This window comes from Podarcis muralis, chromosome 10, assembly GCF_964188315.1.
Source record: "Podarcis muralis chromosome 10, rPodMur119.hap1.1, whole genome shotgun sequence".
Lineage (NCBI taxonomy): Eukaryota > Metazoa > Chordata > Lepidosauria > Squamata > Lacertidae > Podarcis > Podarcis muralis.
Genome location: NC_135664.1, coordinates 45,865,302 through 45,892,456, shown reverse-complemented (window position 1 = coordinate 45,892,456; position 27,155 = coordinate 45,865,302). Strand labels below are relative to the sequence as shown.

Genomic DNA, 27,155 nt, shown 5'->3' with positions numbered 1-27,155 from the left:
AAAGCCCGTTCTCCGCGCTCAGACACGCGGCCGGCCCTTCTCTTGGGAAGAAGAAACGGGATCGTCCTTCCCCAGCCCAAGGCGGGAAATGTCCAGCTGCAGCAGACTCGGAGCCCCTCCTGCCATGGATTTTCCTGAAGTGCTGAAGTCTCTTCTGGAGTACTCGGTGCCCTGGACGGGATCTCTGAAAGGTAGGGTGTGCTCCTTTTGCCCCCAAGCCAGATTGGGAGAAGGAGGGGTGGCGGCATACAATATATTGGCTTTGGCTCTTCTTTAATTCGACCTAAGCCACAAGCATCGGGAAAGTCGAGAGGAGCGACACGTGCTGAGAGCCACACTTTTCTGGTGCTGCTACATTAGGTGTGGGTCAGGGAGGGGGCGGCCGGAGACTTCGGAAGAAGCTGTCAGATACGTGGTGGGTGTCTTGTGTGGATGGTCCGGTTTGATCTCTCAGCTCAAGCAACTACTGCTGCTGCTGGAGCCGTTCTACTTGGGCATCAAAAACTCCCAGGATTTCCATACCTTTTAATTCCGCGAGCTCAGCTCCGGCGGATCATGACCACAACAACTATATGACTTTTAGAAGACATCTGAAAGCAGCCCTGTTTAGGGAAGTTTTTGATGTTTGATGTTTTATCGTGTTTTTAATATTCTGTTGGGAGCCGCCAAAGTGGCTGGGGAAACCCCGCCAGATGGGCGGGGTATAAATAATAAATTGCTACTACTACAACAGCAACAACGTCAAAGGGCTTCAAATGAGAGCAAGTCCACGATCCTACAGGTTTAAATCAGTGTCACGTCGTTTTATGGCGCTGTTTCTGAGGCATAAGTTGCTGCGTCTCCCTCCACCTCTTATATGAAGCCATCCGGGAGTAGAATGCTTTAACAAGTGCTCCGATGGGCTTTGGGATCCGTTGGCTGATGCTTTCTCTTTCCCGTTATGTAGGCGTTTGTTTGGGGGTTGTTGTTTTTAAGTCGCTCGCTGCATTTCTGGCTATTGGCCAGGAACTCATCTAAATGCTGTGGTGCGTATTTTAGATATGGTCCTGGTTACTATAACACAAGCTGGTGGTCGTTTCAGGGTCCCAAACATGTGCAATAAGGCAGATTTTTGTGGGGCAATGTAGTGAGTTGATGCAGTGGGGAAAGCCTGCTGAAAGAAATTGCCTTCTATGTGAACTGACTGAGGCAACAGGAGAGAGATGATGGCCAAAGTTTAGTTGGAATGTTGTGCCATGATGAAAATGGGAGTAAAGGAGAATACGTGTTTCTCATTTTTTAGGTCCGTCTAGCATCTTCCTTTTGTCATTGTCCTGTTCGTCCTCTACTTCCTCCTTTCAGAAACCTTTGCAACAAACCACTGGTATAAAAATGGAGCCAGATGTCTGTTCTGTGACATCCGCCCCCCAGAACTATTTGATATTACTGTAAAAGATCATTGGAAACAGGAGGTCCAATTTAGCTCTGGCAAAATAATTAGAACTGCACCCAAGAGGAAAAATTATGCAGACCAGACAGTTAATCCAGAGTCAAATAGTATGTAATTGTTCTGATAGGTGGTTGTTTTGACAGTTTAATTATAAATGTATCCAAATGGTTTACATCAGGTTCAACAAATAACAATACAGATTAAATCAGTTAAAAACTATTAAATCAGAAATTACTTAAAATATCTACTGGAATAAAGAAAAGGCTTCGGGTTCAACAGGGAGTGGGGGGATGCTGGATATTAGTTAGGAGGGAGTTCCACAAAATTGGGTCCACAATTCTGAATGCACAGCTCCTGATGGATATGAATTGTGCTTCCAAGACATTCTGTACAGAAGGACTGAAACTACCTAGCAGATTTTAGATAAACAACATGTGAAGAACAGAGGTGCGCAACGTGCAGTCTTCCAGATGTTGTGATACTACTCCAACTCCCATCAGCCCCAGCCAGGATGGTTGATGGGCAGGGATGCTGTCAGCTGCAGCCCAGTAACATTTGGAGGTTACAGGTTGTCTGTCTCTGGTTTTGTATGAACATACAAAGGAAACCAAACAGATCTTTGAGGGTGATGATTTACTTTTCACTGGATGTGGTTTATCTTGGCTACTCAGAAGCTGAATTCTTAGATTATGCTATCTTTGAAACGTTGTCAAGGGAACCTCCCTCTCCCTTAAGCAAACAACTTTCCATTTTTACTTGCTATGTTCTTTGTAACTTAAATAAAGCAAATGCACATGAACACACACAGAAAGAGAGGTTGCTACTCATTCCTCTAAAACAGGAGTGAGTATCTTTCCTCCCACCCAATGGCCTCCTTCACCTTGGATCACCTTTCTGGGGTTCACAAGCTAGAAGTGGGTGTGGCCATCCACACACACTCACACACATTCTTGGAACGTACAAGTTCACAGTATCCTCCTTCGGTTGATCCATGTGGATCAGCTATGAAGGGGGCTGTCACCCACTCTCCACACATCACATGATTAAGTTGATGAACAGGGAGGGACCACCCCAATGAGGGTGCTTAGCTCTACCTGCCTCAGTGCTGTCTGTTATTTTATTTTATCTGCTGCTACCCAAATCAGTGTGATCTTGCAGAATTTTTGTAGAGGAGGGCTAGATCAGACCCCCAAGAAGCAGGGCTCCCAAACGTGCCTTTATTTATTTATTTATTTGTATTTTTTAAATTTATAGACCACCCCTCATCATAAGATTTCAGGGCAGATCCCAGACTTACATTGTATTCTGTTATGTTTTGCTGTACCTGCCTATTTTGTTGTTCACTGTCTTTTTAAAAAAATAATGTTTTTCATTTATTCTTTATGGTACAGAAGATACATTTTGAGAAAACGACTGTTACAACAGTAAACAACAAATAACTTGTCATGATAAAATTACAGGCTTTTGCCATGCTGTGTAATAAAGTTTCATTTGATTACTCTAAAAGATCACATCACATTTTCCTGTGAGTGTTGGCTGGATTTCTGCCAGTCTGAACTATTTATGTATTCAATAAACATTTGCCATAAGATATAAAGGAAACAGGGGTTGTGTTTGCCCTTTGCTGCTCTGACCTGACATGTTAGTTCATCTGCCAATGCTATTGACCGTACTTTGTTATACCAAGAATCAATGTTCAGCCCAGTGCCAGTTTTCCAACATCTGGCTACCTCCATACAGGCACCAGTCAATAGAAAGCAAAGAGGTCATCATTTGCTGTACACTGCATTGATATTTTAGAAGATGGAGCCAGCTATACATATTTTAGTATACAGTATAAATGAGAACTGATTTTCCAATGGCCTGAATGGCTCCATATTTCCCCCTCAGACCCAATCATCCTGTTATTTGTCTTCCTTTTAAATCAGCATGGACCTTTCCCATATCTAATATAAAATAAAATTTTCTCAGACATTTAATTGTGGGCCAGTTATGAGTCTCACTGAATTCTCTGCTTTTTTTCTTTTACTGCCCATGGCTAGTACCAAAAAGGGACTGAGTCTGAAGTTGTTAGACTTTAAGCAAACCAAGAAGGTGCAGCTGGTAGTCTAGGGTGCAGCATTTAGTCTGCTTGGCAGTCAGAACAACTAATTCCAAAAGAACTATAAGTCAAAAAGCGTAGTCCAGCAAAGCTGCACAATCAGTTCCTATGCATTATGTTCCTAAATAATAGCTCACATAGATCCTAAACAATGTATGCGAAACTCCACTATGTGCCACACCATGGGCCAGTAGTATGTCACAATATGGATACTAGTTCAGAATATCAACCCTATGGATGTTTCTGCTATGCCAGAAGGCAACTCTTTCATTTGGTGAAGTGAAGCCTGATTTAAATAAGTTGCCAGGCAAGAACGACCCTGTGAAGCGTCTCATGCACCTGGTGTCTTTTTAAAACTAGGTTGGCCTGCCTTGAGGTGCAGTGATAGCATGCCAGTGAGTGTACACCTCACTGGAGCACACTAGTATTGCATGCGTAGAGGCTGGTGGTGTTAAAACGAGAGGTTGGATATGTGGAATGCCAGCTGCACAGGTAAATTCCTCTTGCTCTGGGCATAAAGGTACTATTTTTGGTTTGTGTGCATTGTGGGCCTTCTCAGTAGTTGCACCTCCCTTATGGAATGCCTTCCCATCAGATGTCAAGGGAATAAACATCTATCTGAATTTTAGAAGACACCTGAAGGCAGCTTCTACAGAGTGGTTTTTAATGTTTCAGTTTTTTTGTGTTTTAATATTTTGTTGGAAATTACTCAGAGTGGCTGGGGCAACCGAGTTGGATGGGCAGCATATACATACAAGAACAACAATTATTACTGACTTCTATTGGATAAATATATATTTACTGTTCAAAGATTCAAGTAAACATTGTAGATAGATTAAGGTATTGACAAATTGCCTAGGGGGCAATGTTAGACAGAAGCTTCAGTCTTGTAAGTACTGTAAAGTTTGGCTAAATTCAGTTTTATTTGGGGCAGCTTCTATATGCATTTGCATGTTCTCTGTTAATAATAATAATAATATGATTTGTTTGGACCAGGCTTGCCCAAAATGAGGTCTATGATTACAGCTCCTTCAGTGTGAACTCACTTGGAATATTTGTGTAGGTTTAATACATAGATAGGAAGCTGAACTGAGCACTGAATACTTGCTGGAGAAGCATGCTTTGCTCTTGATTATAATCACACTGATACAGAGTTTAGGAAATTAAGAAAGCTAATTTTATTAAAGGGAAAACATACCTGATAGGAAATATCCTTTCTTCTGTCTAAGATGGAGATACAAAGAACCATGCCTGCTCTTTGTTCTCAGCAGGAGAGACATACAAAGATGTCTCTTCTCCCAAGGTGAAGAAGAAAATGAGGAAAGCAAGCCTGAGAGTATCAGTCTAACACCTGATGGAAGGTCAGCACAGTTAAAAGAACAGCTCTATGAAGTTTGGAGGTTCCTCTCTCTATATTTTCTCCTATGAAGACCCACTAGTCTTCCATACAAGCTGAGTTTCATCCTAAAACTTCCCACACGATCGAACACTTTTTGTCTGTCAGCCCATTCCCATTCTCTTTGTGACAACAGCTTTGATCTCCACAGCCCCCTCAATAATGGGGTTGGGAGAATGTTGCTTGTCCTTTTCCTGGATTCAGAGGAACATCCTGTGCAAGTGGTACTTGTTTTTCTTCCCAAGCTGTTGCAGTTAGCCTGCCATTCAAGGATCACTAGAAAACACAAAGACCAACAAAATACACATTAGAAGCAGGAAAGTGGCTAGAAAGGAATAAGGGAAAGAAAGGTGCACTAAGGGAGGAAAATGAGAATGAATTCAGCAGAGAAGGTGAATGAATTATTTCCATCTATTTTCATGGTAAGGGGATGCGGGTGGCGCTGTGGGTAAAACCTCAGCGCCTAGGACTTGCCAATCGCATGGTCGGTGGTTCGAATCCCCGTGGCAGGGTGCGCTCCCGTCGTTCGGTCCCAGCGCCTGCCAATCTAGCAGTTCGAAAGCACCTCCGGGTGCAAGTAGATAAATAGGGACCGCTTACTAGCGGGAAGGTAAACGGCGTTCCGTGTGCTGCGCTGGCTCGCTAGATGCAGCTTGTCACGCTGGCCATGTGACCCAGACGTGTCTGCGGACAGCGCTGGCTCCCGGCCTATAGAGTGAGATGAGCGCACAACCCTAGAGTCTGGCAAGACTGGCCCATACGGGCAGGGGTACCTTTACCTTATTTTCATGGTGGAAGATGTAGGGCAGATCTGATCACCTGAACCAACTATAGCAGGATGAGAGTCTGAGGAACTGAAGCAAATAGTACTAAAAAGAAATGAAGTTCTAGGCCATAGGGACAATTTAAAATTCACAAATAGCCGGATGCAGATGGTATCCACCTGAGAGTTCTTTAAAAACTCAAATATGAATTGCTGATCTTCTAACAAAAACATATACTTTCCTCCTAACATCAGCCTCCATACCTGAGGACTGAAAAGTGGGCAATGTGACACAATTTTTAAAAATGGGAACCAAGGGGATTCTGGTAATTACAAGATAGCTAGCTTTACATCTGTTTGGAGAAAGCTTTATTAAAGCTAAAATTACCAAGCATATGGAAGAACAGTTCTTGCTGAAGTAGAGGCGGCATGGCTTCTGCAAGGGTAAGAAGTCCTGTCTCATTAAGGAGTATGACGAAACATATAGAGATGATCCAGTCAGCATTATATATTTAGACCAGTGGTTCTCAAAGGTTGTGGTGCACCACACTGGTGTGGCAGGAGAGGATGGCAATATGGCAGGAAGATTCAAGGATAATCAGTATTTTATTTAAGAAATGATTCGTGTTCTTAGCTGCATTCTTTTATACTTTCTGGATGTCCCATGATCATATTATAAACTAGTTGTGTTCTATGTCATAAATCAAGCACTGCCGTGAGGTGTCTCTCCCCATGTATTTCTTACACACACAAAAATCGGTGGTGAGAACAAATTTTTATTCTGAAAGTATGGCCCAGAGAAAAAAGTTTAAGAACCACTGTGCTATGGAATTCATTCCCACGAGATGTGATGACTTGGGTGACTTTAAAGGAGGATAATGGCTAGTGGCCTGGATGTCTATATTCTTCTACCTTTGCTGAGGTGGCCGATCTAGCACCACCTTTCTCACTTCTGAAGATAAGGGAGCTCAGAAGAGCATCTGAGGAAGACCTTAATATCTGGGCAGGTTCATGCAGTCCTTCTGGTATCCCAGTGCTAAGCTGTTTAAGGGCTATAAACATAAAAGCCATGTGCTTGGCAATTGATTGTTAACTAGTTCAGTTGTTTTGAGACTGCTGGGATGTGATCCATTCAACCAGCCAATTACGAATCTTGATGTAGTATTTTGTACTAACTTAAGTTTCTAAGTATTCGGCAAAGGCAGAACCACATATAGTGCCTTACAGTAGTCAAACCTGGATGTTTCCATAACATAACTATGGCTAGAAGTCATTTGGGTCTCTAAATATAAGACCAAATCTATCGGCACTGCAGATTGAAGTCTGAGTACAACCCTGCCAAGAAAAGGCTAAAGAACGCCATATAAGCTAGATGAACTGCCTACCAACAGAAACTGCACCTGAGTTTCAGTTTATTGGCCTTTATCCAGTCCATGGCTATCTCCAAATACCAGCTTACCACTTTTGCAGCCTCACCTGATCTCTGATGAAAACGATAAACTGATCTGGGTGTCGTCTGCAGAGTGATGACGCACCTTGTCGCAAATCTCCAGATGACATGTGCCTGGTTATGATGTTGTCCTTGTGCACTAGAATATGCTAGGTGCTGATGTTGTGGAGAAATCTTATTACCACTAATCCTATTAGTCTGAACTCCAGATTTCATGTTGAGGGATAATTCCCCTCCCAACCATTTTGTAAACAGTTGAAAACAGCAAGCCTTCAGTGGGATTTCAATGTTACCAGTCTCAGCAATGATGATGTCCAGCTGGACCTTCCAGATAGAATGCAGAAGTGGCTGATGGTGGAACAGATCACTGGAGGAAATTGATGCAGGAGAAAATCATGGTGATGCAGGAGCCAAGCAAAATCCAAAATAGTGGCAGGTGGAGGTAAAGTTTGGCATAATCAACTGGCAATTTCTATTACTTTCTACTGATATCTAATCCATTTTTTGAAATTGCTAAATTCTTTGCCTTAGCTTTTTCCTTGTGGCAAGGAGTTCCACAATTCAGCTTTCCTCAAGCTAAGTAAGAACAGTTGCCATGGATGTATTGTGATTCAGCCACTCCATATTAGGAAGAATTTGCTGATCCAGTGGCTTTAAGTGAAAAGGGTTTTTCCACACTCAACTTGTACCTTATCCCACCAGACTTCAAAATGTTCAGTGTCCTTTGCCCTTTCTCACTGATCCTTTTGCATTCACCTCTTCCTCCTCTAACAGCTTCCCTCTCTTACCACCTTCCATTCTAATCCCAGGCCAGTGAGGAGACACCGGGCAGGCTGTGGCACCAAGGGCCACCTGAAAGTGGCCCTTGACTCATTGCTGGGTCCCAGCCTAGTGTGAGAAACACACCGCCCAAGGAAATTCACCTGTCTCAAGCTGCCTCAAACTACCCTAGAAGCTTTACTAGCCATAAATATAATAAAACAGCTTTCTATGTTTGACTGTAATTAGGTAGACTGAGAGCAAGGCAATATTGTGACTCCTGTTGCTGACCAATATAAGCCATACTGTACATGAACCAAACAGTACCCATTTGTAAAAGTAGCAAAATAACGTGTTTTTCTGTTTATAAGATGCCCCCATGTATAAGACGCCCCCTATTTTGGGGGACTCTGATTTAAGAAAATGGGGGGAGATGTATCCGTGTACAAGACGCCCCCCCCCCAATTTTTGATATTACTTTTAAGGGGGGGAACCTAGTCTTATACACAGAAAAATACGGTATGTCCTTTTTTAATGAATTCATTATTATTTACATTTATGGTGGCATCGGGGTGGTTACATGCAATCCTGCTTTCAGTACTGCCCTGCAAAAGCATCTCGTTGGACATAATGCAATATAGCGGGCAAAAATGCATAAACATTACATATATTAGAAAACAAACTCACTTAAAAATGCTGGTCAATTTTCATGAGGACTTTTTTGTATGTGAATGTAGTGAATGTAGTGAACGTGAATGTAATGCCACTAGTGGGACCTAAATTCAAGATCTTAATTCCCAAAGGGATGGACACAAAGGAAGGCATTCCCAGCTCTAGAAATTTAGGTTCGCAGACTTTTAGGCATGGTCTGAGATGAATTTTACAAGCACATTTGATTCTAGTGTGTCTTCCAAGATTCTAGTACGGTTCAGAACTTCTAGATTATATTAATTTGTTTATTCCAACAATGAGTGAATTAAATCTTTCATTCACGATTCATTCTTATGTGAACTGAATTGTAATTATAAGAATTGTTTATTGTTTCCGACTGTCAATATGTACCTATTATTGCTTACTTTGGCTCTAGTGAACTCCTACCCAGTGGAGGCTGGGGTCCACTGGGATTTGCAGGGCAGAAGGCAAGGAGGCCAACAGTATATAGAGCCAGAAACTTTGGCAGGCAGAAGCAGAGCCAATAATAGGTGAAGGCAACTAATACTGGTTTCTGTCTGCAACCTCCTCCCTGCTAAATTCTACACAGGCAACGGGACTAAGGAGCAGAAGTCTGACAAGCACTGCCACCCCCTGGTCTGGTTGTAAATGGACTAGCCTCCAATGTTCCCACCACTGGTGTTTAAAGCCAGGTGCAAATAAAAGGTAAAGGACCCCTGAAAATTAAGTCCAGTCACAAACGACTCTGGGGTTACGGTGTTCATCTCGCTTTACAGGCCAAGGGAGCTGGCGTTTGTCCACAGACAGTTTTTCCAGGTCATGTGGCCAGCATGACTAAGCCGCTTCTGGTGAAACAAGAGCAGTGCATGGAAATGCCATTTACCTTCCCGCTGGAGCGGTACCTATTTATCTACTTGCACTTTTATGTGCTTTTGAACTGCTAGGTTGGCAGGAGCTGGGACTGAGCAACGGGACCTCACCCCGTTGTGGGGATTCAAACCGCCCACCTTCTGTTTGGCAAGCCCTAGGCTCAGTGGTTTAGACCACAGTGCCACCCGTGCATATGGCATTACCTAAATCCAGCCTGTTGAGAAATACTCCTGTTTGATACCCTTTCCTTCCTTGAACAGGAGTTCAGAGAATTCCAGGGACCCGTCTCTAATGTGTGCAGCCCCATCTCTAATGTGTGCAGCGAACACTACTTGAAACACAGTGGGGAGAGAAACGACCCTTTTGCCTTTTTAAGCCATGGGGGGGCATACATACCCTATTTTAAAAGGTTTTATTTAAATGGATTTCTGTATCGCTGTACTTTTACAAAATATTGCAAGCTCTTTTGCAGGTAACTGCCTCAAAAAGTGGGGAATAAATTATTTAAATATGACAGAAACTTCCCATTGACAACCTTCCTTGGATGGCCATCTGCCATGGATGCTTTAGCTGAGATGCTTGCATTGCACGGGGTTGGACTAGATGACCCTCGGGGGTCCCTTCCAACTTTACGATTCTCTGACGATGGGTGGATGCTATTTTTAAACGTGGTTCAGAGGCGTATGGGTGTGTATGGTAGGTGAAAGAACAAACTGTGCGTGTTCGTGTTTTCCTGCAGAGGGTGTGAGGGGCTCCGTTTTGGAAGCCTCGTTGTTGCTGCTGTTCCTCCTGTGAATGCGCTTGCTGGCTTCCAATTCCGCGAGCTTTCCGACCTCTAAAGACGCCAAGCTCCTCTTCCCGGGGCTGCCCCGCTGGGCCCCCTCCGCCGTCCCGGCACCCCTTTGGTCCCCTCACCTTCCACTCCCCCTCCTTCCCACGCAGGTGAAAAGGGCTCCGCCGCCTCCCTCTGCTGGTTACCCTGGCGCGCACCCCTCGCTTCAAGGCTCACTTAAGGTCAGAGCCGCGGGTGCGCGTCGCGCGCAAAGCAATAGGGCGTCTCGGCGGCATACCCGCCAGCGCGTAGGGCGGGGCCCCCATGCTAATGAGAAACTCACCCCTCAGCTGCACGTGCCTGGCGGCCAGCCCCACCTTCCCGGAGGCCCTAGCCAATCGCAGACCGCAGAACGTGAGGGCGGCGACGCTGGGCTCATGAATAGTAAAAGCGCCTCGGGGCCCCCCGGAGAAGCCGCCGTCCGGAGCGGCGCACGCGCAGTCGGCGTCGTCGGCGTCGAGTGGTGGCGGGTCGGCCCCTCCTTCTCGCTTCGCGGGTGCCCCCTCAGCTGGCCTCGTTCGCCGCCGCTCGCCCCTCTCAGGGCTTTCACGAGGAGGGTGGGGGTCTCTCGGAAGCCGCCGCCGCTCGCCGACCGCTTGGTTATAGTATGTCCAGCCGTGCCGCGCACCAGGAAGCGGCGGCGGGGACCGCGGGAGCCGCGCAGCAGGAGCGGGGCCTGGCGGGCGCCTTCCCCTTGGTGCTGAAGAAGCTGATGGAAAACCCGCCGCGGGACACGCGCCTCGGTGAGGGCGGCGGGAGCGCGGGGGGCTCCGGGGAGGGCGGCCGCTGCGGAGCGAGCCGGAGGGTTGGAGGGGAACGGCGCGGGCAGAGTCGCATCCATTTTGCAGCGCTCTGGCGCCCCGGTTTGTCCTTCGCCTGCCATGATCCGGGCGGCTTGTTTACGCGCCTGAGATGAGCAGCCCCAGCCCCTCCTGCACGCTTACGAGGGAGCAAGCCTCGCCGTGCAAACATGCCTCGGGTGGCACCGCAAGGGGTCGTGGCGGAGGAGGCAAAACAACGGCTCCTCCCGCAGCGTTAAAGGGCCGATTTGATCTCCCGTTTCCCCATAACCACAGCGGCAGCGTGCCTGCCAAAACTACACACGGAAAGGCCAGGCGCTCTCTTCGCTGCGCCGCCCTTCCCGATCCAGAGAAACGATCTGGAGACAACAGATGGGGGTTTCGTCAGGGCTTCGAGCGAATACTCTTTGCAAATATTCAAGGTTGAGTTGCGTGGGGGGAAGTGAGGGGGAGGCATTTGCCCTGGTTGTTTTGATGCTTCGTGGTATTCCAGAGATGGAGGTGCTCCTGATTAACGTAAGCATGCATACGTGTTCTGGAGCCGCCCTTCCCAAGTGACACACCTGCATGCACATTTCTCCATCGACATTCCAAGATGGATGTGAATGTAAATCTCGTTTTGTAGATGTGGCAAGGATGGCTGACCTGCATTTGTCTCTTGCAATTCACCTGGTTCCACAACACCTGTCTGAATCTGGATGGATGGTAGATTTTTACTCATGGTAGATAAGAAGAAAATCTATAATGGACAGTTTGCTAACCTCAGTAGTAAATGTTAGCCTTCCTCCAGTTTTGGACGTTCACTGGAGCCTTGTTTTTATTTTCTCAAAGCTCCCTGGTTTCTAGTCTAGGTGATAAAATTCCTTCCCTGTGCAGAAGGTCTGGAGAGCTGTAGATCTGACACTCAAAATACTGTAATGGACACCCAAAATTCTGTGTATCTGAAGAAGTGTGCATGCACACGAAAGCTCATACCTAGAACTAACTTAGTTGGTCTTTAAGGTGCTACTGGAAGGAATTTTTTTTGTTTGGACACCCAAAAGTATGTGATCTTGTGTATTGGGTGAAGCATGCAGTGTGGCTTTGTTTAAAATCTTATGGGAAGGTAGTTCTTTTATTACTTGAAATACTTAATGCAAAGTAGATGCTCCAGCATTGTGCCTGCTGCAGCCCTTTCCTAATTCTTGCCATTTGTTTTCTATTACTGTAATAAAACTTTTTACATCTACATATGTTTTCAGAAGTCAACTTATTTTCCTAAGTCTTTTTTCTTTTCTTTTTTAATCATTTCAGTTAAAGCAAAGGAGAAAAACATAAAAACAAGTATCATGCATACATACTATTACAGACTAAATATGGTAGCATAAGTGGCTGACAACATTTGAGCAGAATTATTAAAATTCTACTTTATGCAAGCCCTCTTCTCCCCTTTCACCACCACTTCAGCCAGCCAAACAAGCTTTTTTTCATAGGTTATCCAGAGAGGGGCATTATTTTGCAAATGGGTTGTTTCAGATCTAATGTTTGTGTGTGCACAGTTGCTGTATAAGAGTCCACACACTGGGTTTTTTCAGTCACCATATTAATTATTGTTGCACTTCTTGATGTCCACACCAGTGGGAAAAGTTTGGTAGAAAATATCCTGGGTTAGTTTGAGAACCACTGTATTATATATCCTAGAGCTTTCCAGGTTTTCACAATTTCCTGTATGGCCACCACTAATAAAAAAATGATAAGATCCATGTACAGAGCCTGTCTCCATGTCACTAAACATTGACAAATGTTTCTCCCCCTTTTATTGTTTTTGGATTGCAATTCTATATATTGGAAATAGGTCCCATTTAATACATTGAGGCTTATTTCTGAGTAAACATGCAAACAATTGCACTGTCAAAGAAACACATTAAAATGCTTTGTCATATGTTGATCACATACAGTGGTTCCTCGGGTTACATACACTTCAGGTTACATACGCTTCATGTTACGCACTCCGCTAACCCAGAAATAGTGCTTCAGGTTAAGAACTTTGCTTCAGGATAAGAACAGAAATTGGGCTCTGGCGGCGTGGCGGCAGCAGGAGGCCCCATTAAGTAAAATGGTGCTTCAGGTTAAGAACCGTTTCAGGTTAAGAACGGACCTCCGGAACGAATTAAGTACTTAACCTGAGGTACCACTGTATAAACTTCTAAAATGTAACATGGCAATAGTAGCTGGGAAGTTAGAATGTTTATCTTCATGTGATTTATTAACACTATGTGGATATGTCTTCCCTTTTAGGACAGTTACACTTTTACAGCTTATCTGCCACATCCTCACTGGTGACTGGATGTAAACATATAAAAGGGAAATGTACGTCTCCAAACATGCAGTGGATATGAGTCAGCCAGTTGTGGCTTCTTAGTGCATGTTTACCATAGCATCAAAGACAGGCAAAGTAAACACTCACTTTGGTGAAACCATAGTACACTACTTAGAATCCAGGGTTTTAACGGTCTTGCTGTGAGTTGGGCTGGAGTTTGGCTGTGAACATAGATGTTTATAGTTATGTGCTGAGTGTACACACCAGCATTCATTCTGATAGCTTAGTCTCAAAGTCCAGTGTTGCATTTTGTGCATAATTCCAACCCCCATTTGAAAAGGGATGTTTCTAATCTTAAATGGTTCTGTTCTGGCACCTAGCATGTGCCTTCTGATAAGTGTATTGGACCATGATATTGTTGACTAATTGAGTGGTGTATATGTTTGAACCATGATTATAATTCTCCATAAGATTAAAACCATCGTTTCATTTTACATTTAGATAAAGAGAAGAAGGAAAAACTTGAGGAAGATGAAGCGGCAGCTGCTAGTACAATGGCAGTCTCTGCCTCCCTCATGCCTCCCATCTGGGACAAAACAATTCCTTATGATGGGGAGTCTTTCCACCTGGAGTACATGGATCTGGATGAGTTCCTGTTGGAGAATGGAATCCCTTCCAGTCCTACTCACCTGGATCTGAACCAGAACCCACTGCTGCCTGTGGCTGAGCTGGAAGGAAAAGAACCTGCCAGTGTTTCTGCTGCTACCACCCCACTCTCATCATCTTCCACAGTGGTTTTCCAGCCATCAGAAACTACCACAAGTGCAGGTATGTGTAATGATGCCAATTGAATATTTCCTAATCACAAAATCAATATATTTGCCCATTGTGCTTTAATGCTTTTTCATTTAAAGTGGAGATGGATGGTTAAAACAGCTGTAGCAAGTCGGCTTAAACTTGTCCGTGTAACTTGCATTGCTTCTGCAATATAGCTCATTATTGCTGCTAGTGCATTGCTTTTACACTACATCAACTACAGAGGCCCTGCCCAAGTGACTTTTGTGTGCCCACCCATGAATGAAAGTAACGTTAGAACTAGACCTCCACTTCATTAATTGTGCTTCTGGAACTTTTGCACAGAGACATACCCTAACGTTGGGATAGTAGTGTAAGTCTGTTCTAAGCTTTAAGTGAGCTGTACTTTCAGACAGAGCATGCTCTTTTACAAAGCCTGTATGTGTTTGTGTTTCTTGACACAACAGGTAGCTTAATAAATGGTTGCTAGGAGATGTATGTGAAATATGGAACTATTATCTGAAAATGTGCAGAGTCCCAGTCATGATTGCTACACCCAAACATCTTCTGACCAATAGACATATCTTTTCACAAGTCCGAGTTCTCCTCTTCGTAGATTACCATCCAGACAGCGAAGAATAGCAAAATGTTATCCTTCACATGATGAAACAGAGCGCATTAATACCCTGCATGTCTGGCTATCTGCTTTGGCAGACGTGATGTTGAGGGGAATTGTTTCTTGAAAGCATGAATTTGTTAGCTGTTTTCATATGCAATTAATCTTATTTGACAGATGAACTATCTCGCTATATATATATTTCTTAACAGGATTGTCTTTAAACTATTCTTGTAGGTGTTACTGCATACAAGCTGGTACACAGTTTGTGGTAGTTAACACAAGAAGACTGCAGATGCTGGGTTCTGGGAATGACCCCGTCTATCCCAGATTCAGAACAAATTCTTAATGGATTGTTAATAGGATGTTAATTGGGATTAATAGCCTCCTCCGCACTCACTCACAGGCACACTCATACCTGTCTTTTCTATGGGACTCCAACCAGGCTGGGGCAGTCCTGTGGCTTGACATTAGAAGAAGGAATGTACTTTTTAGTGTCACCTTTCAATTTGCTGCTGTCCAGGTTTCCTTGCATATCTTAGGTGTATTTCCGAAATACCATGGATTGATGTAGTTATTTTTTGTGTGAGTTAAATTAGCTAGGTGACCTGTTAACTGACCTTAAATTGATTGTATCCCAGCTCCTGCTGCAAGTATCAGGGTGTTCTGGTGGGATGAAATGGGTGCACTAACTCCTGTCACAACAGCACAGCCTTAAGGCTGCTTTATAGTGATTTTATCCATGTGGTCTTTTAATTACCCTCCTGTAACTAAGGTCAAGGATATGTAACTAAAATCACACATTCCTCCCTTGCCTTCTTCCTCCCTTTCCCATGGGTGTCGCCTTTGTGTCTAGATTTAGACCAGAAGTTCCTTGGGGTGAGGACATGTCGTATCCTCCTTTGTAAAGTGCCATGAACATGGGGGCATTAAATAAAGGGGGGCTGCTTTTGACCCTTTGGTTTCCTTGTTGCTATGTTCCTCACACTGACTTCCTATTTCCATTTTTTTCTTTGCCAGAATCCTCACCAGATAACGAGAGACTGACTCCCAGCCCTGTTGATCCAGAGTGTGTTGAGGTTGATGTGAATTTCAACCCTGACCCTGCTGATTTAGTGCTGTCCAGTGTTCCAGGAGGTGAGCTCTTCAACCCTAGAAAGCATAAGTTTGCTGAAGAGGACCTGAAACCACAGCCCATGATTAAAAAAGCCAAGAAAGTCTTTGTCCCGGAAGACCAAAAGGTAACACCTGGTTTTTATCACAGTGTTAGAATGTGAGTTAGAGAGCAGTGTTCATGTGTAATTTTTTAGAATGAGTTATTGCATAGATGGGAGGTAATAATGAAAAGGTTATTGGAAGCTGGTTTGTTCACTACTTTGCTGTTCTGGTTCATAGTACTGGTATTTCCTACAGCTCCCCCCCTTTTATTTTTTTAGTAAATCAGCTGACCCCTTTTGACCCATTGTATTGTTTGTTTGGTACAGAGGTATGAGCAATATGAAAATGCCTTCATCTTTCTCTAGCAACTACTGTGTGTGTGTGTGTGTGTGTGTGTGTGAACATACACATATACATGCTATATATGTATATATATATTTATATACGTATTTTTAAAGGTCACCAGCATTTGCTCAAGCATATTTCTATATTTCAACAGAAGTATAGTGTCCCGATCAAAGGAATGCCTCGCAAGACGGAAAACCCGCTAGATGAAAGGGTTTTCTGTTTGCGATGCGCTTCGCAAGACGAATTTCCCTATGGGCTTGCTTTGCAAGACGAAAACGTCTTGCGAGTCTCGCCATTTCCCCCCCGCTTTCTTGCTTCGCAAGACGAAAAAACCGCTAGACGAAAAGAATCGCGGAACGGATTCTTTTCGTCTTGCGAGGCACCACTGTAATAGAATTATTCTATTTTGCCTTGGTCAGACCACATCTTGAGTACTGTGTCCAGTTCTGGGTGCTACAATTTAAGGATACAGTATTGACAAGCTTGAACTTAAGCAAAGGAGGGCAACTAAGATGATTGGGGGTATGGAAACCAAGTCTTATGAGGAAGGTTTGAGGGAACTGGATATGTTTAGGCTGGATAAGAGGAAACGTGAGAGGAGATATGACAGCTATCTTCAAATATCTTAAGGGCTGTCATATGGAAGATGGAGCAAGCTTGTTTTCTCCTGCACTGGAGGGTAGAACCCAAACCAATGGATTCAAGTTACAAGAAAGGAGATTCCAACTAAACAGTAGGAAGAACTTTCTGACAGTAAGAGCTGTTTGACAGTGGAACAGACTCCCTCAGAAGGTGGTAGACTCTTCTTCCTTGGAGGTTTTTAAGCAAAGGTTGGATGGTCATACGTCATGGATACTTTAGTTGAGATTTCTGCATTGCAGGGGGTTGGACTAGATGACCCTTGGGGTCCCTTCCAACTCTACAGTTATATGACTCTATGATCGAATAAAGCAAAATTACAGTATGTCCCACTAAATCCTGTTATATAAGTAAACCCAGCTGTTGAAGTGGATGGTAACCACTGGAGCTGTTTTAAGATGTGTTCTGTCTGTTCATCAGGACTGATCAATCTAGCAGATTGTTTCCTGTGCCAGATTTCTGAGTAGTCCCCACATATGAGACACAGCAATTTTCCTGGAAGTTGCTAGGGCATGGATAACTCTTGCTAGGCTGGGTTGCATAGCTGGTCATAAGAAGAGGCCATATGGTAGGTACTTTTTGGCTTTTTGATACCTGAAGTATTTCACTATTGAACTGATTATTTTCTCTCTAGGATGAAAAATATTGGACTAGGCGGAAGAAGAATAACGTGGCAGCCAAACGATCTCGTGATGCTCGTCGCCTGAAAGAGAACCAGATCACAGTCCGAGCTGCCTTTCTGGAGAAGGAGAATACAGCTCTGAGGACCGAGGTGGCAGAGCTGCGAAAGGAAATGGGAAAATGCAAGAACATTGTCTCTAAATATGAGAGCAGATATGGACCCTTGTAAGCAAACCCTTTCCCCTTACTTTGTTCCTTGGCTTGCTCTGTTTCAATAGAGACTAATGTTTGTAGCTTGGTTGTTCTGTAACCCTGAACAGGATCCACTTCTTCTGACACAACTTGGTCAGGCGCTTTCTGATCCTTGTGTTGCAAATGCCAATTTTTAATATTTTAAAAAACAAATTTAACACGTTTTAAGAATTTGGTGTTTCTAATCAAATAACACTAATTTGATGACTTGAGGAATAAATCTGTCTATGTTGCTAGACTGGCAGGTGTTTTACTGCTGTCATGTCTGGAATGGAAGGCAAATGGTTCGAAAGTATTTTCCTTTAAAACAAATCATATAATGTGGAAGAAATCATGCTGAAATAATTTTGTAATTGCTCCCTTTTCCAAGTTATACATATAAAATAATATGACGTGCAGGACTGATAGTTTTCTCCTACTTTGAGAACAAGTATGAATCTTCTTTTCAGTTCTGGGCCTTTTGATTCTTTTGGGCAGAAATGAGGCTTTGGCTTCAATCCTAACCGTGACTACTCAGAAGTAAGTCCTGTTGAATGCAATTGGACTTACAAATAAGTGGGGTTTAGATTGCAATCTGTCCAAACAACACTGCTGTGGGTGTATTACTTCTGGAAAAAAATTATAAATTCCTTTGCATATTGTAAAATGGAAGCATTTCCTCTTAATTGATTTGGATTTTTTTACTTTCATTTAAGCAATTTGTCTCCAAATCACTTGCATTAGTTTTTTAACTAATATGAGTGGCTGTTGACAAAATAATCATATTCACTTAAATTACAGGTTCAATTCATTATAGTAAATTCCTGCACTTAATTCTTCAAAGGAGTATATTCTTATTTTTATTAAAAAGTATGAGCCACAATATTTGTGACCTAGAGTTGTAGGGTAATATTAGTCCTGGGAGAGCTTGCTTTAGACCCATTAAAATGATGCTTTGCTACAGTGTTGGTTCTGACCTCCTGACCAATATAAGAGGTGGGTGGGGCACATTACCTTGCTGCAAGCTATTTAATTTATTCATCCTTTTGGGTTGCCTTGCATATGGTTTCCCTGACAGCTGCTTGTCTTGTGTCTCAAGAATATTTTAGTGCTTATCTTGAAAAGAACACACAAGGCTTTCCCCATAGCTGCTAATAACCTCCTCCAGCTAAAGCAGCATACATTGGTGTAATACTGGAGACCTCCTTCAAGGCCATTGGTTGCAAGGATACATAAGAATGTCAGTAATACAGAAGTAAATGGGTACCTTGAATTTTAGCAGAGCCAGTTCAGGTGCACACATCCCCTTGTAGCAAAATTTTTCAGCATGTAATACGCTTTCTTAATGATCAAGGAGAGAAAAATGCCTGAATGCTGAACTAGCTTTTAGGCAGAATGGGGTTTTTTCTTAAAGGCAATGTTTGGGACATTGCTGCTGTTTTAGGATAATATAATCTAGATGTGCTGCAGCCAGTAACAGTCCTCTGTTGTGCCCACCCACCCACGTTTTAAAGGGAGGTCACGTTAGTAGTGTTAAAAAACACCAGGTATTGGGTATGGATCAACAGTTGGAAAAGCTCTACCATGGCTCATTGATAGAAATGGGAAGCAGTTTAATTTTGTGCGGTTAAAATACATTTCCTAGAATTGTTGTTCCCTCTCGTGATACCTTGACTCAGCGGAGTGGTTTTAGTGCTCGTGTAATGCTCCCCAAGTAGTCTGTTTCCTTTATAATGGGGAATTGGTAACATCCCTGAGAGTGAATGTAACAATATGCTGTTTTATAAATAGTCATATTCTTGCTTTGCTTTGTTTAAAGTGACTTATCCGATTCCGAGTGATGCAACTTTAAAGACTCTTAAAATCACAAAGAAACTAAAAACTACACATGAAACCACCTGCCATCAGAATGAATAGTGAAAGATGTGAGGTGTTCCACAACTGATGATGACCCTGCTTGCCTGCAAGTACCTCCCTCTGAACTACCCAAGGGCTGAGCATGATGAAAAGACCAAGGTCTCTAAGGGTACATTTCTGTTGTACTGCTATTTTTCCTTGTACCCACAATATGCAGTACAGTTATTAACTCTTTTCAATGACACTTGGTGCTCGTGTCCTTGAGTTCAGTTTGACTAATTAGTGGTGATCCTTTATTGGGAGGAAGGGGCAAGTATTAAGGGAATATAACTATAATTATTCAAGATTTCCTTCTGTGTTTCTTTTTCATATCTGTTCTGTGCTTTAGAATGGATATCAATATTGCAGCTAAATTCTGTTAATCTATTGTATCTTGTACTCTTGGAACAGAAACAGCGTATGTGGAAAACAGATTAAAAAGAAATATGTTTTGGTTCACTGTACAACCAACATATCAATTAAAATAGAAGTAATGGAAAATAACACGTACCCCAAGATGCACTATATCTTAACAAATGCTAGCAAGTTAGATGCACCTTATTTTCTCGGCTGATTAAAGCTGACACTCACTTTCTGAAATTAGCACTTTTTCTTAAGCTTGCTGACTCTGACAATAGAATGATTGTGATGGCATGATGAATGCATTTTCACAATCTACTCCTTGTAATAATCCTAAGAGATTTCTATTTCCTTACTTTCATAAACCTAGATGTGTAATGAAGAGGGAGCAGTATAATAAAAGGACAGGTTGCGAAAGTAGGGTGACTCAGTTATTCACTCAGTTACTCATTTTATCTGCTGTTGCCTATCTTCTAGAAGATGCAAGTTCAACATCTAGTTTACTTTTTCTTGCTGAACAAATTGCCCCAAGTCCCTTATCAAAATTGGGGTGGCCTTCTGATTGCCCCAACTGAATAATTACGGAATAATTGCTGATTTTCACTTCTACCTGGTCCTGTACATGTTAGAAATAAAATAAGCAACGTTTATGCTGTTTTCCCCTACTATTTTTCCCTTAAAGATTTCTGAATTTCACTTGAGTGCCTGAACATGGTATGATGAGCATTGGACTCATTAACCTGAAGCATCAGACATAGCACAGTTGGAATATCCCATCAGATACATGCCTATGTGGTAGCAGAACCTGTTGCTTAGACCCTAGGGACAGCAAAATAGCTTGTGGAAATAGGGCATTTCAATTCTGTAGAAGTTACACCCTGAGTATGAGCTACATGAAACTTGAAATGTGTCAAGAATAGATATATTTCAAAACTGGATAAAACCCACACCAATTTGTCATAGGACTAATGGCTGGGTTAGCAGGCTTCCATCAGTTGATTAATGGAAAGCATAGCACAGAGGTTGGAATTTTGGACAAGGGCACCTTCCCTTCTGGCCACTTCCCTCAGCCAGATCAGCCTCCCCACAGAAAGAAGATCACTTTTCCAAGTGATCTTATCCAGAATAATTAATCTGGGCCTTGCAAAGGACATGGAGCTAAAAGAGAAAGTGGAAATAAGCATCATGCTTCCAATTTCCTCATTCAGCTCTATGCATTCCCCCCTCGCTAGCTCATTAAAAGGGCAGAAAGTAAGAGGGGCTCATTTGGCCTGTCGGAACCATGGTAAGACCTCAGGGGCACTATTGTGCCTACAGTTCAATGCAGACAATATTTTTATAACATACTGTTTCAAAATTCATAAACAGAAAACATGTGCATGGACAATGTGCATGGATGTTCCATTTATTCGATTCTTATTAATTTGTGACTCCATGCACGTATGTTTTCTGTTTATGAATTTTGAAACAGTATAATGTTATAAAAATATTGTCAGTACATTATTAGCCAACGTGTTGCTTGTTGTTGTTTAGCGTGTTCTGTTTGCAACACGGGATTTTTTGGGTGTACAGTTCAATGCTGGCAATCCCTGCTTAGCACAAGAGGCTTCAAGATTGCTATTTCAGATTCAGAAGTTGGACTTGACAGGAAAGTCCCAACACAACTATGCTAGTAGATTACATTTTGCAAAACACTGATTTTCTGCTGTTTTCAAAGCGTAATCCCCACAAAATTAAGAAATTGCCTGTACTATTTTAATTGTTTGCAATTAATGCACCAGTGTGCGTATTACTTAGTAAAATTGACTGTGGGCTCTTTATAGAATCTCTCAAAAGTTGGAGAAGATTGGTATAACGATTAAATACACACAGAAAGAAAATAATATCAGAATTGTAGTACTAATCCAAATGATGTGCTTCATACTCTTATAACTTGCAGTTGGAGCCAGATTTCCAATACCTGTGTGTGTTACATTAGAAAGCTCTTCATGATAGCTGTTAATAATTTTAGTTCTCCAGCCATTTTATAGCACAAAACAACTGAAATAGAATATGAATTCCCACATTTAATGTGCTTCCAAGTCACTTGGAAGATTTGCATGTGTTGTACAACACGATGCAAAGGTTATGTGTGTAACTTTACGTGTACCTTTGTGTAGGAAGATGAAGTAGTTGTAATACTCTTCCCAGGAAAAGCAAATGAGACACAGTAAACATCATGTGACTTTACAACTTTGTTTCTTTAAAATGCATTATTTCTTTGGTATGGGAGGTAAATAATATATTATTAGCATAACCAGGTCTTCCACCTTCCTCTTCATCTTGGTAACCAATTTATAGTGATAACAGTAGAGAATAATGTTCTTAGTTTGCACTAATGTTTAACATTGATTTGTCCAAAGAAATAGTGCAGGATGCCTGCTATAAGTATGCAAACTCTTCTACATACTGCTATTTAATTATATAATGGAATGACCAGAGTGTGATCTGTAGGATTACAGACTATGCTGGGAACAGTTTGAGGTGAACAGTAATCTCTTTATGGTTACCCAGTTACTATCAACATGCCACTGAAGATCCAAGGGTTAACAACTTTTAATTTTTAAATAAATATTGTGGACAAGAAAGAAAAACTTCAAAAGCAAATAATCTATATAAAGAGAATTTTGTTATGGTAATCTTAATGTACATGATCATCCCCTTGAGAGAGATTGAAATAAAATATCCCCCTAACTGAATTTCATCCATAGATGAAATTAATTGAATAATAATAATAATTTCTAAATAATAATTTAGAAGCTGATCTTCCTTTTCTTAAAGATTTCATTTCATTGTACAGGCTTAGCATAGGCATTTAACTCTGTTTATTGGTTTTTAATCATTCTTTAATAGTCATGTGAGATTTCTACTTTGCAACTAGAGCAATGATTTAGGTTTAAGGGATAATTTGTGGTTCTTTGTGATCAATCTCTGTGCAGGTTTCATGTGAAATTTTGGTGGAGTTTTCCCTTATTCATTACTTTTGTATCATTCATTCAAGAAGTAATGGAGGCATATATTTAGTGCTGTGGGTGCTGAAGCCTTTATAAGTTTTTATATTAAACCTATGATATTAATCTTGGTTGCTGTTTTGTATAAATTCCCAATGTCTTTGGAGGTGGGTTTTTTTTTAAAAAAAATATATTGATTGGCACTTTCCCTTTCTGTGCTGTGTTGTGCTGTATTGTGCCGAATAACCAAGTATTCTAGATGTAGAGCTTGCTTCTAGTACTCCCTAGTGGGCAGTCCTTCTGTCAGGTATCAAGATAACAGGTGCAGTAAAAGAGAACCAGCAGCTAAAGCTTAACAGAGATACTGTAAAATTGTTAAGAGCAAATATATTTTGAATAGTTAAGACATACTAGAATCTCTATGGTGTTGTTTTTTTTACAGAATTCCTAAACACATCTGGGCCATAAGCATCTAGTTCAATTTTTTTTACCCCCACCCCAAAAACACAAACAAACCCCAGAATTTGGGGGTGTTTTAACACAGATACTCATGTTGAGGCTGATTCACCCACTAAAGGCAGCTATACAAAACTGAATTGTTTCAACTTCTAGAGTAACAGAAATCTTTCAAATCTGAACCTTTGCTAAGGAAAAAAAGGCACATTGTTTATCTTTTTGTATATGCACCTCTGCTTTCCTGGAAAAATGTGTACACTGATTCACTAGTATTCATATACTCTTCAGCTAAATATCTACTTCATGTATTTCCGTGTGCACCCTTTTAGATCTGCCTTTTTAAATGCTCACCTAAATTTTGTGAGTGTGATAACCATGTGTTTGCAAACATACATCATGCAGAGGCACTTAAAATATAATTTTATATCCTGCGTATACATAATAATAATTAGAATAATTTTATTATTTATCCCCAACCCATCTAGCTGGGTTGCCCCCAATAGTCTCCCATCCAAATAATCAGGTCCACACCTGCTTGACTTCACCTGCAATGCTGGAGCCTCAGGCATCCACGGACACATCTCCAGGCAGCCTTGATTAACTGCACCTCATTATGGAGCACACAGTCTGTGACAGATCTGAAGTTTGCCTCTGTGCAACGTGCATAGCTGTGAGACAATGCTGGCAAATCGAAAATTCTTAACTGATTACTGTCCCTTTTTCAGTTTGAAAACCAGTTAGAGAGAAAAGACAGATGTGACCTGTATAGAGCAGTGAGATTTGTTTGGAAGAAGCTTCATCTTGTTCAAGCATGCTCTTTAAAAACAAACAAAATAAAAAATATATCAAAAAACTGTTTTGCAAGTTTGCAGCCAAAGCCAGGTGTGCATGTGGCCAGGGGCGGAGGAAGGGAGGTGCGATGGGGGCAGGCTGCCCCAGGTGTCTTCGCTCAGGGGGGTGACATTCGGTGTGCTGCCCAAGCCTACCCCAAGCCGTCGGGGGAAGGGGGAGCTGCGCCACTTTGCTGGTAGCATTCCCCCCTCCCCCCTTCGTTTTGACAACTGGGGGGTGGGGGCGAATGTCCGCCCTCAGTGGCTCCCTCCACCCCCAGCTGCAGGGCGCGTGCACCGCTCTGTGCACCCGAGTGGCTATCCTGCACCTGGGAGGGCACCCTCTGTGCCCCACCCTGCTCAGGAGCGCGTTTTGCCCCCCTTGGGAGCACGCCCACCCTGGGCAGCGCAGGCATATGCTCCGCCGCTGCATGTGGCATTGATAGGATGGCAACTACAACAATACACACACACACACACACACACACACACACACACACACACAGTTTTCCGCTTTAAAAAACACTTTTGTCCTTTTTTCATTAACAGAAGTAAGTCAAGGCTCATTTCTGAGCCAGCATTGAATTCACTGGTATGCAGATCTCATTAAGCTGAGAAGCAGGGAAGAATACACTGGATGTTTTACTCAACTAAGCTACGCAACTATGTTTTACTCAAAATAGACCCGTTGAAACTAACGAACCTGACTTAAATTAGGTCCAGTAATTTCACTGGGTGTAGTCTGAATAAAACACCCTCTCTCCCCCTGTGGCTCCAAAACATACTCTATATATTACATCTGTTTTTCCCAAATTTGTCACAGAACCTATAAAAATACTTAATGGCAACTACATTCCCTCACAATGGCAATGCCTTGCTAAACATCTTTCTTATGAAAACAACACAAGTTTATGCTCTCCTGGCTGAATGATGCCCAGCAAGGAAGATGCAACGTTGTAAGAGACAAGGCATTGCTGAGTTCAAAGTCATTCTCATTGTGAACTTTAGATACTAATTCTCTTCATTTGAGTTAATTTATAATGAGAATTGCTTTTGATGTGAAAGCTTGTCAACTTGATTATCTTTCTGGTGAACTTGTACTATCTAATTATAATGAAAAGAAGGTGAGGCTGAGGAGGGAATGTAATAATTCTATTTTTCAGACTCTTAATAATACATCTTTCCCCACACACATATAACCTCCCCCACTGCTCCATTAATGCACATGGTTCTTACTTGTGGTTCCTAGTAGTGCTTTCTTGTGAACTTTATCTGAATTAATCAGCAAGGCAGCCTCCTAATACAAAACTGAGGCTGAGGTGTTCTTTGTATTGTTTTGCTGAACTAGGATAACAATTAACTTGTGCTTTGAAGCATCAGCTGGCAAGGTGTTTAGTTGGGTCCAGAATAGCAGAAGTGTAGTGTTTTTCCATTTGTGTCTGAAACACAGTAATAACATGATTATTGGAATACTGTATTTTGTACGACAAAATATGTAAATACACTTTAATATTAATCTCAGTCCTCCTGGAGTAATAAGTGCTTTCATTGTAACCTCTGCAAACTCATTAAGATATTTTAATGTAGCATGGTTTGAGGATTTTGTTTCTTAGAAAACTGCAGAAATCAAGCGGAATTAAATTATTGTAGAGCTATGGTTTGTGATGCTTTCTATTTACAAAACGTTTAATAAACCACAAAAAGCAGAGACACTGAGAATTGGCATGGGAGCTATTTCTGTGGTCACTGAGTTTATTCATAATCACACTCAACTGGTTTTGTTTGGAGGCAAGCCTATCTTGCCAGTTAGCAGTATCCTCATGCATTAATTCCTGTTGACAAAAAGCACATGATGATTTCAGAAATGCAAACTACTCTGAATGTTGTTTTCATACGTGCTCTTTGCACCAACCTGGTGTGAATTGTCATTCAGCACACTATACATTAGGTTTATGGTAGCTTAGCCATAAAAAAATGGTAGATGAATTTGGAATTATTATTTTTTTGTCAGTATTCTACATTGGCATCTGTTGCATGCAACATACTTCCCTTAGCATTTCTCCAGCTTAGTGACATTATTTCTGCTGTTAAAACTCCATTATCATTGGCATGGAAAGCTTGATCTGCTTATAACATAGCTGGATACAGTGTCCCTTTAAAAATATGTTCTCAGATAATCCTGCAGCGTAGCTATGTTATTTTTCCATAGTTAGAGAGATTAACTACTCAGGAGTTTCATTGTCTTTAGTCCATTCTGTTCATTTGGAGCAGCAGGTGAGTGTTTAGCTCCATTTGTCATTAAACAGGGGAAATGTGACTGCAATATAAAATGTGACCTTTTTTGGTCAAAACTACTCTTTGTTTTTGCTGTATAACATTTGCATTTCTCTTTGTGTTCCAGTATGTACTGAGTGAAAGTGTGTAGATTAGTATATAAAATGCTTTTCAGTCATGGATTTTAAGGCACTACATAGTAGGATCGTTACCATTTATAAAAACATCAGGGTAAAAATGTCTATCCCTACCCATCCCCCCATCCCCCCCGTACACACAAATGAATAATGGATGACTGTCGAAAGGACTTAAAAATGATAATCCTGGTAAGAAAAAAACACACATTTTCATATTCAAAGCCTACCTGGTATTCATTTTTATGACACTTTCTAATAGATAGAATTAAGGATATGAGCTCTCTGATGGTGGATTGTCTGGGTATGTAAGTCTCTCTGCTAAGTGTCTTTTTAAAAAGAATGCTTTTGTTTTAAAAATGTAAAGTTTTGACTGTATTGAATTGTTGGATTTTCCCCCCTTAAAAAAATAAAGTGTATATTCTACTAAGTACAA

General features: G+C 41.9%; 1 protein-coding gene across 4 annotated transcripts; it reads left to right on the top strand.

Moving 5' to 3' along the window:
• TEF (TEF transcription factor, PAR bZIP family member) lies at window positions 1-27,155 on the top strand. Of its 4 annotated transcripts, none has more exons than XM_028747828.2 (5): window positions 5-191; window positions 13,873-14,199; window positions 15,803-16,023; window positions 17,562-17,773; window positions 19,599-27,155. In XM_028747828.2, the coding sequence occupies exons 1-5, from the start codon at window positions 89-91 to the stop codon at window positions 19,618-19,620; spliced, it is 885 nt and encodes a 294-aa protein (XP_028603661.1). In that variant the 5' UTR covers window positions 5-88; the 3' UTR covers window positions 19,621-27,155. The 4 variants fall into 4 exon arrangements, with proteins under 4 accessions (XP_077791057.1, XP_028603661.1, XP_028603660.1 ...); XM_028747826.2 differs by lacking the exon at window positions 5-191 and adding an exon at window positions 10,714-11,015; XM_077934931.1 differs by lacking the exon at window positions 19,599-27,155 and having other exon boundaries at window positions 1-191; window positions 17,562-17,777.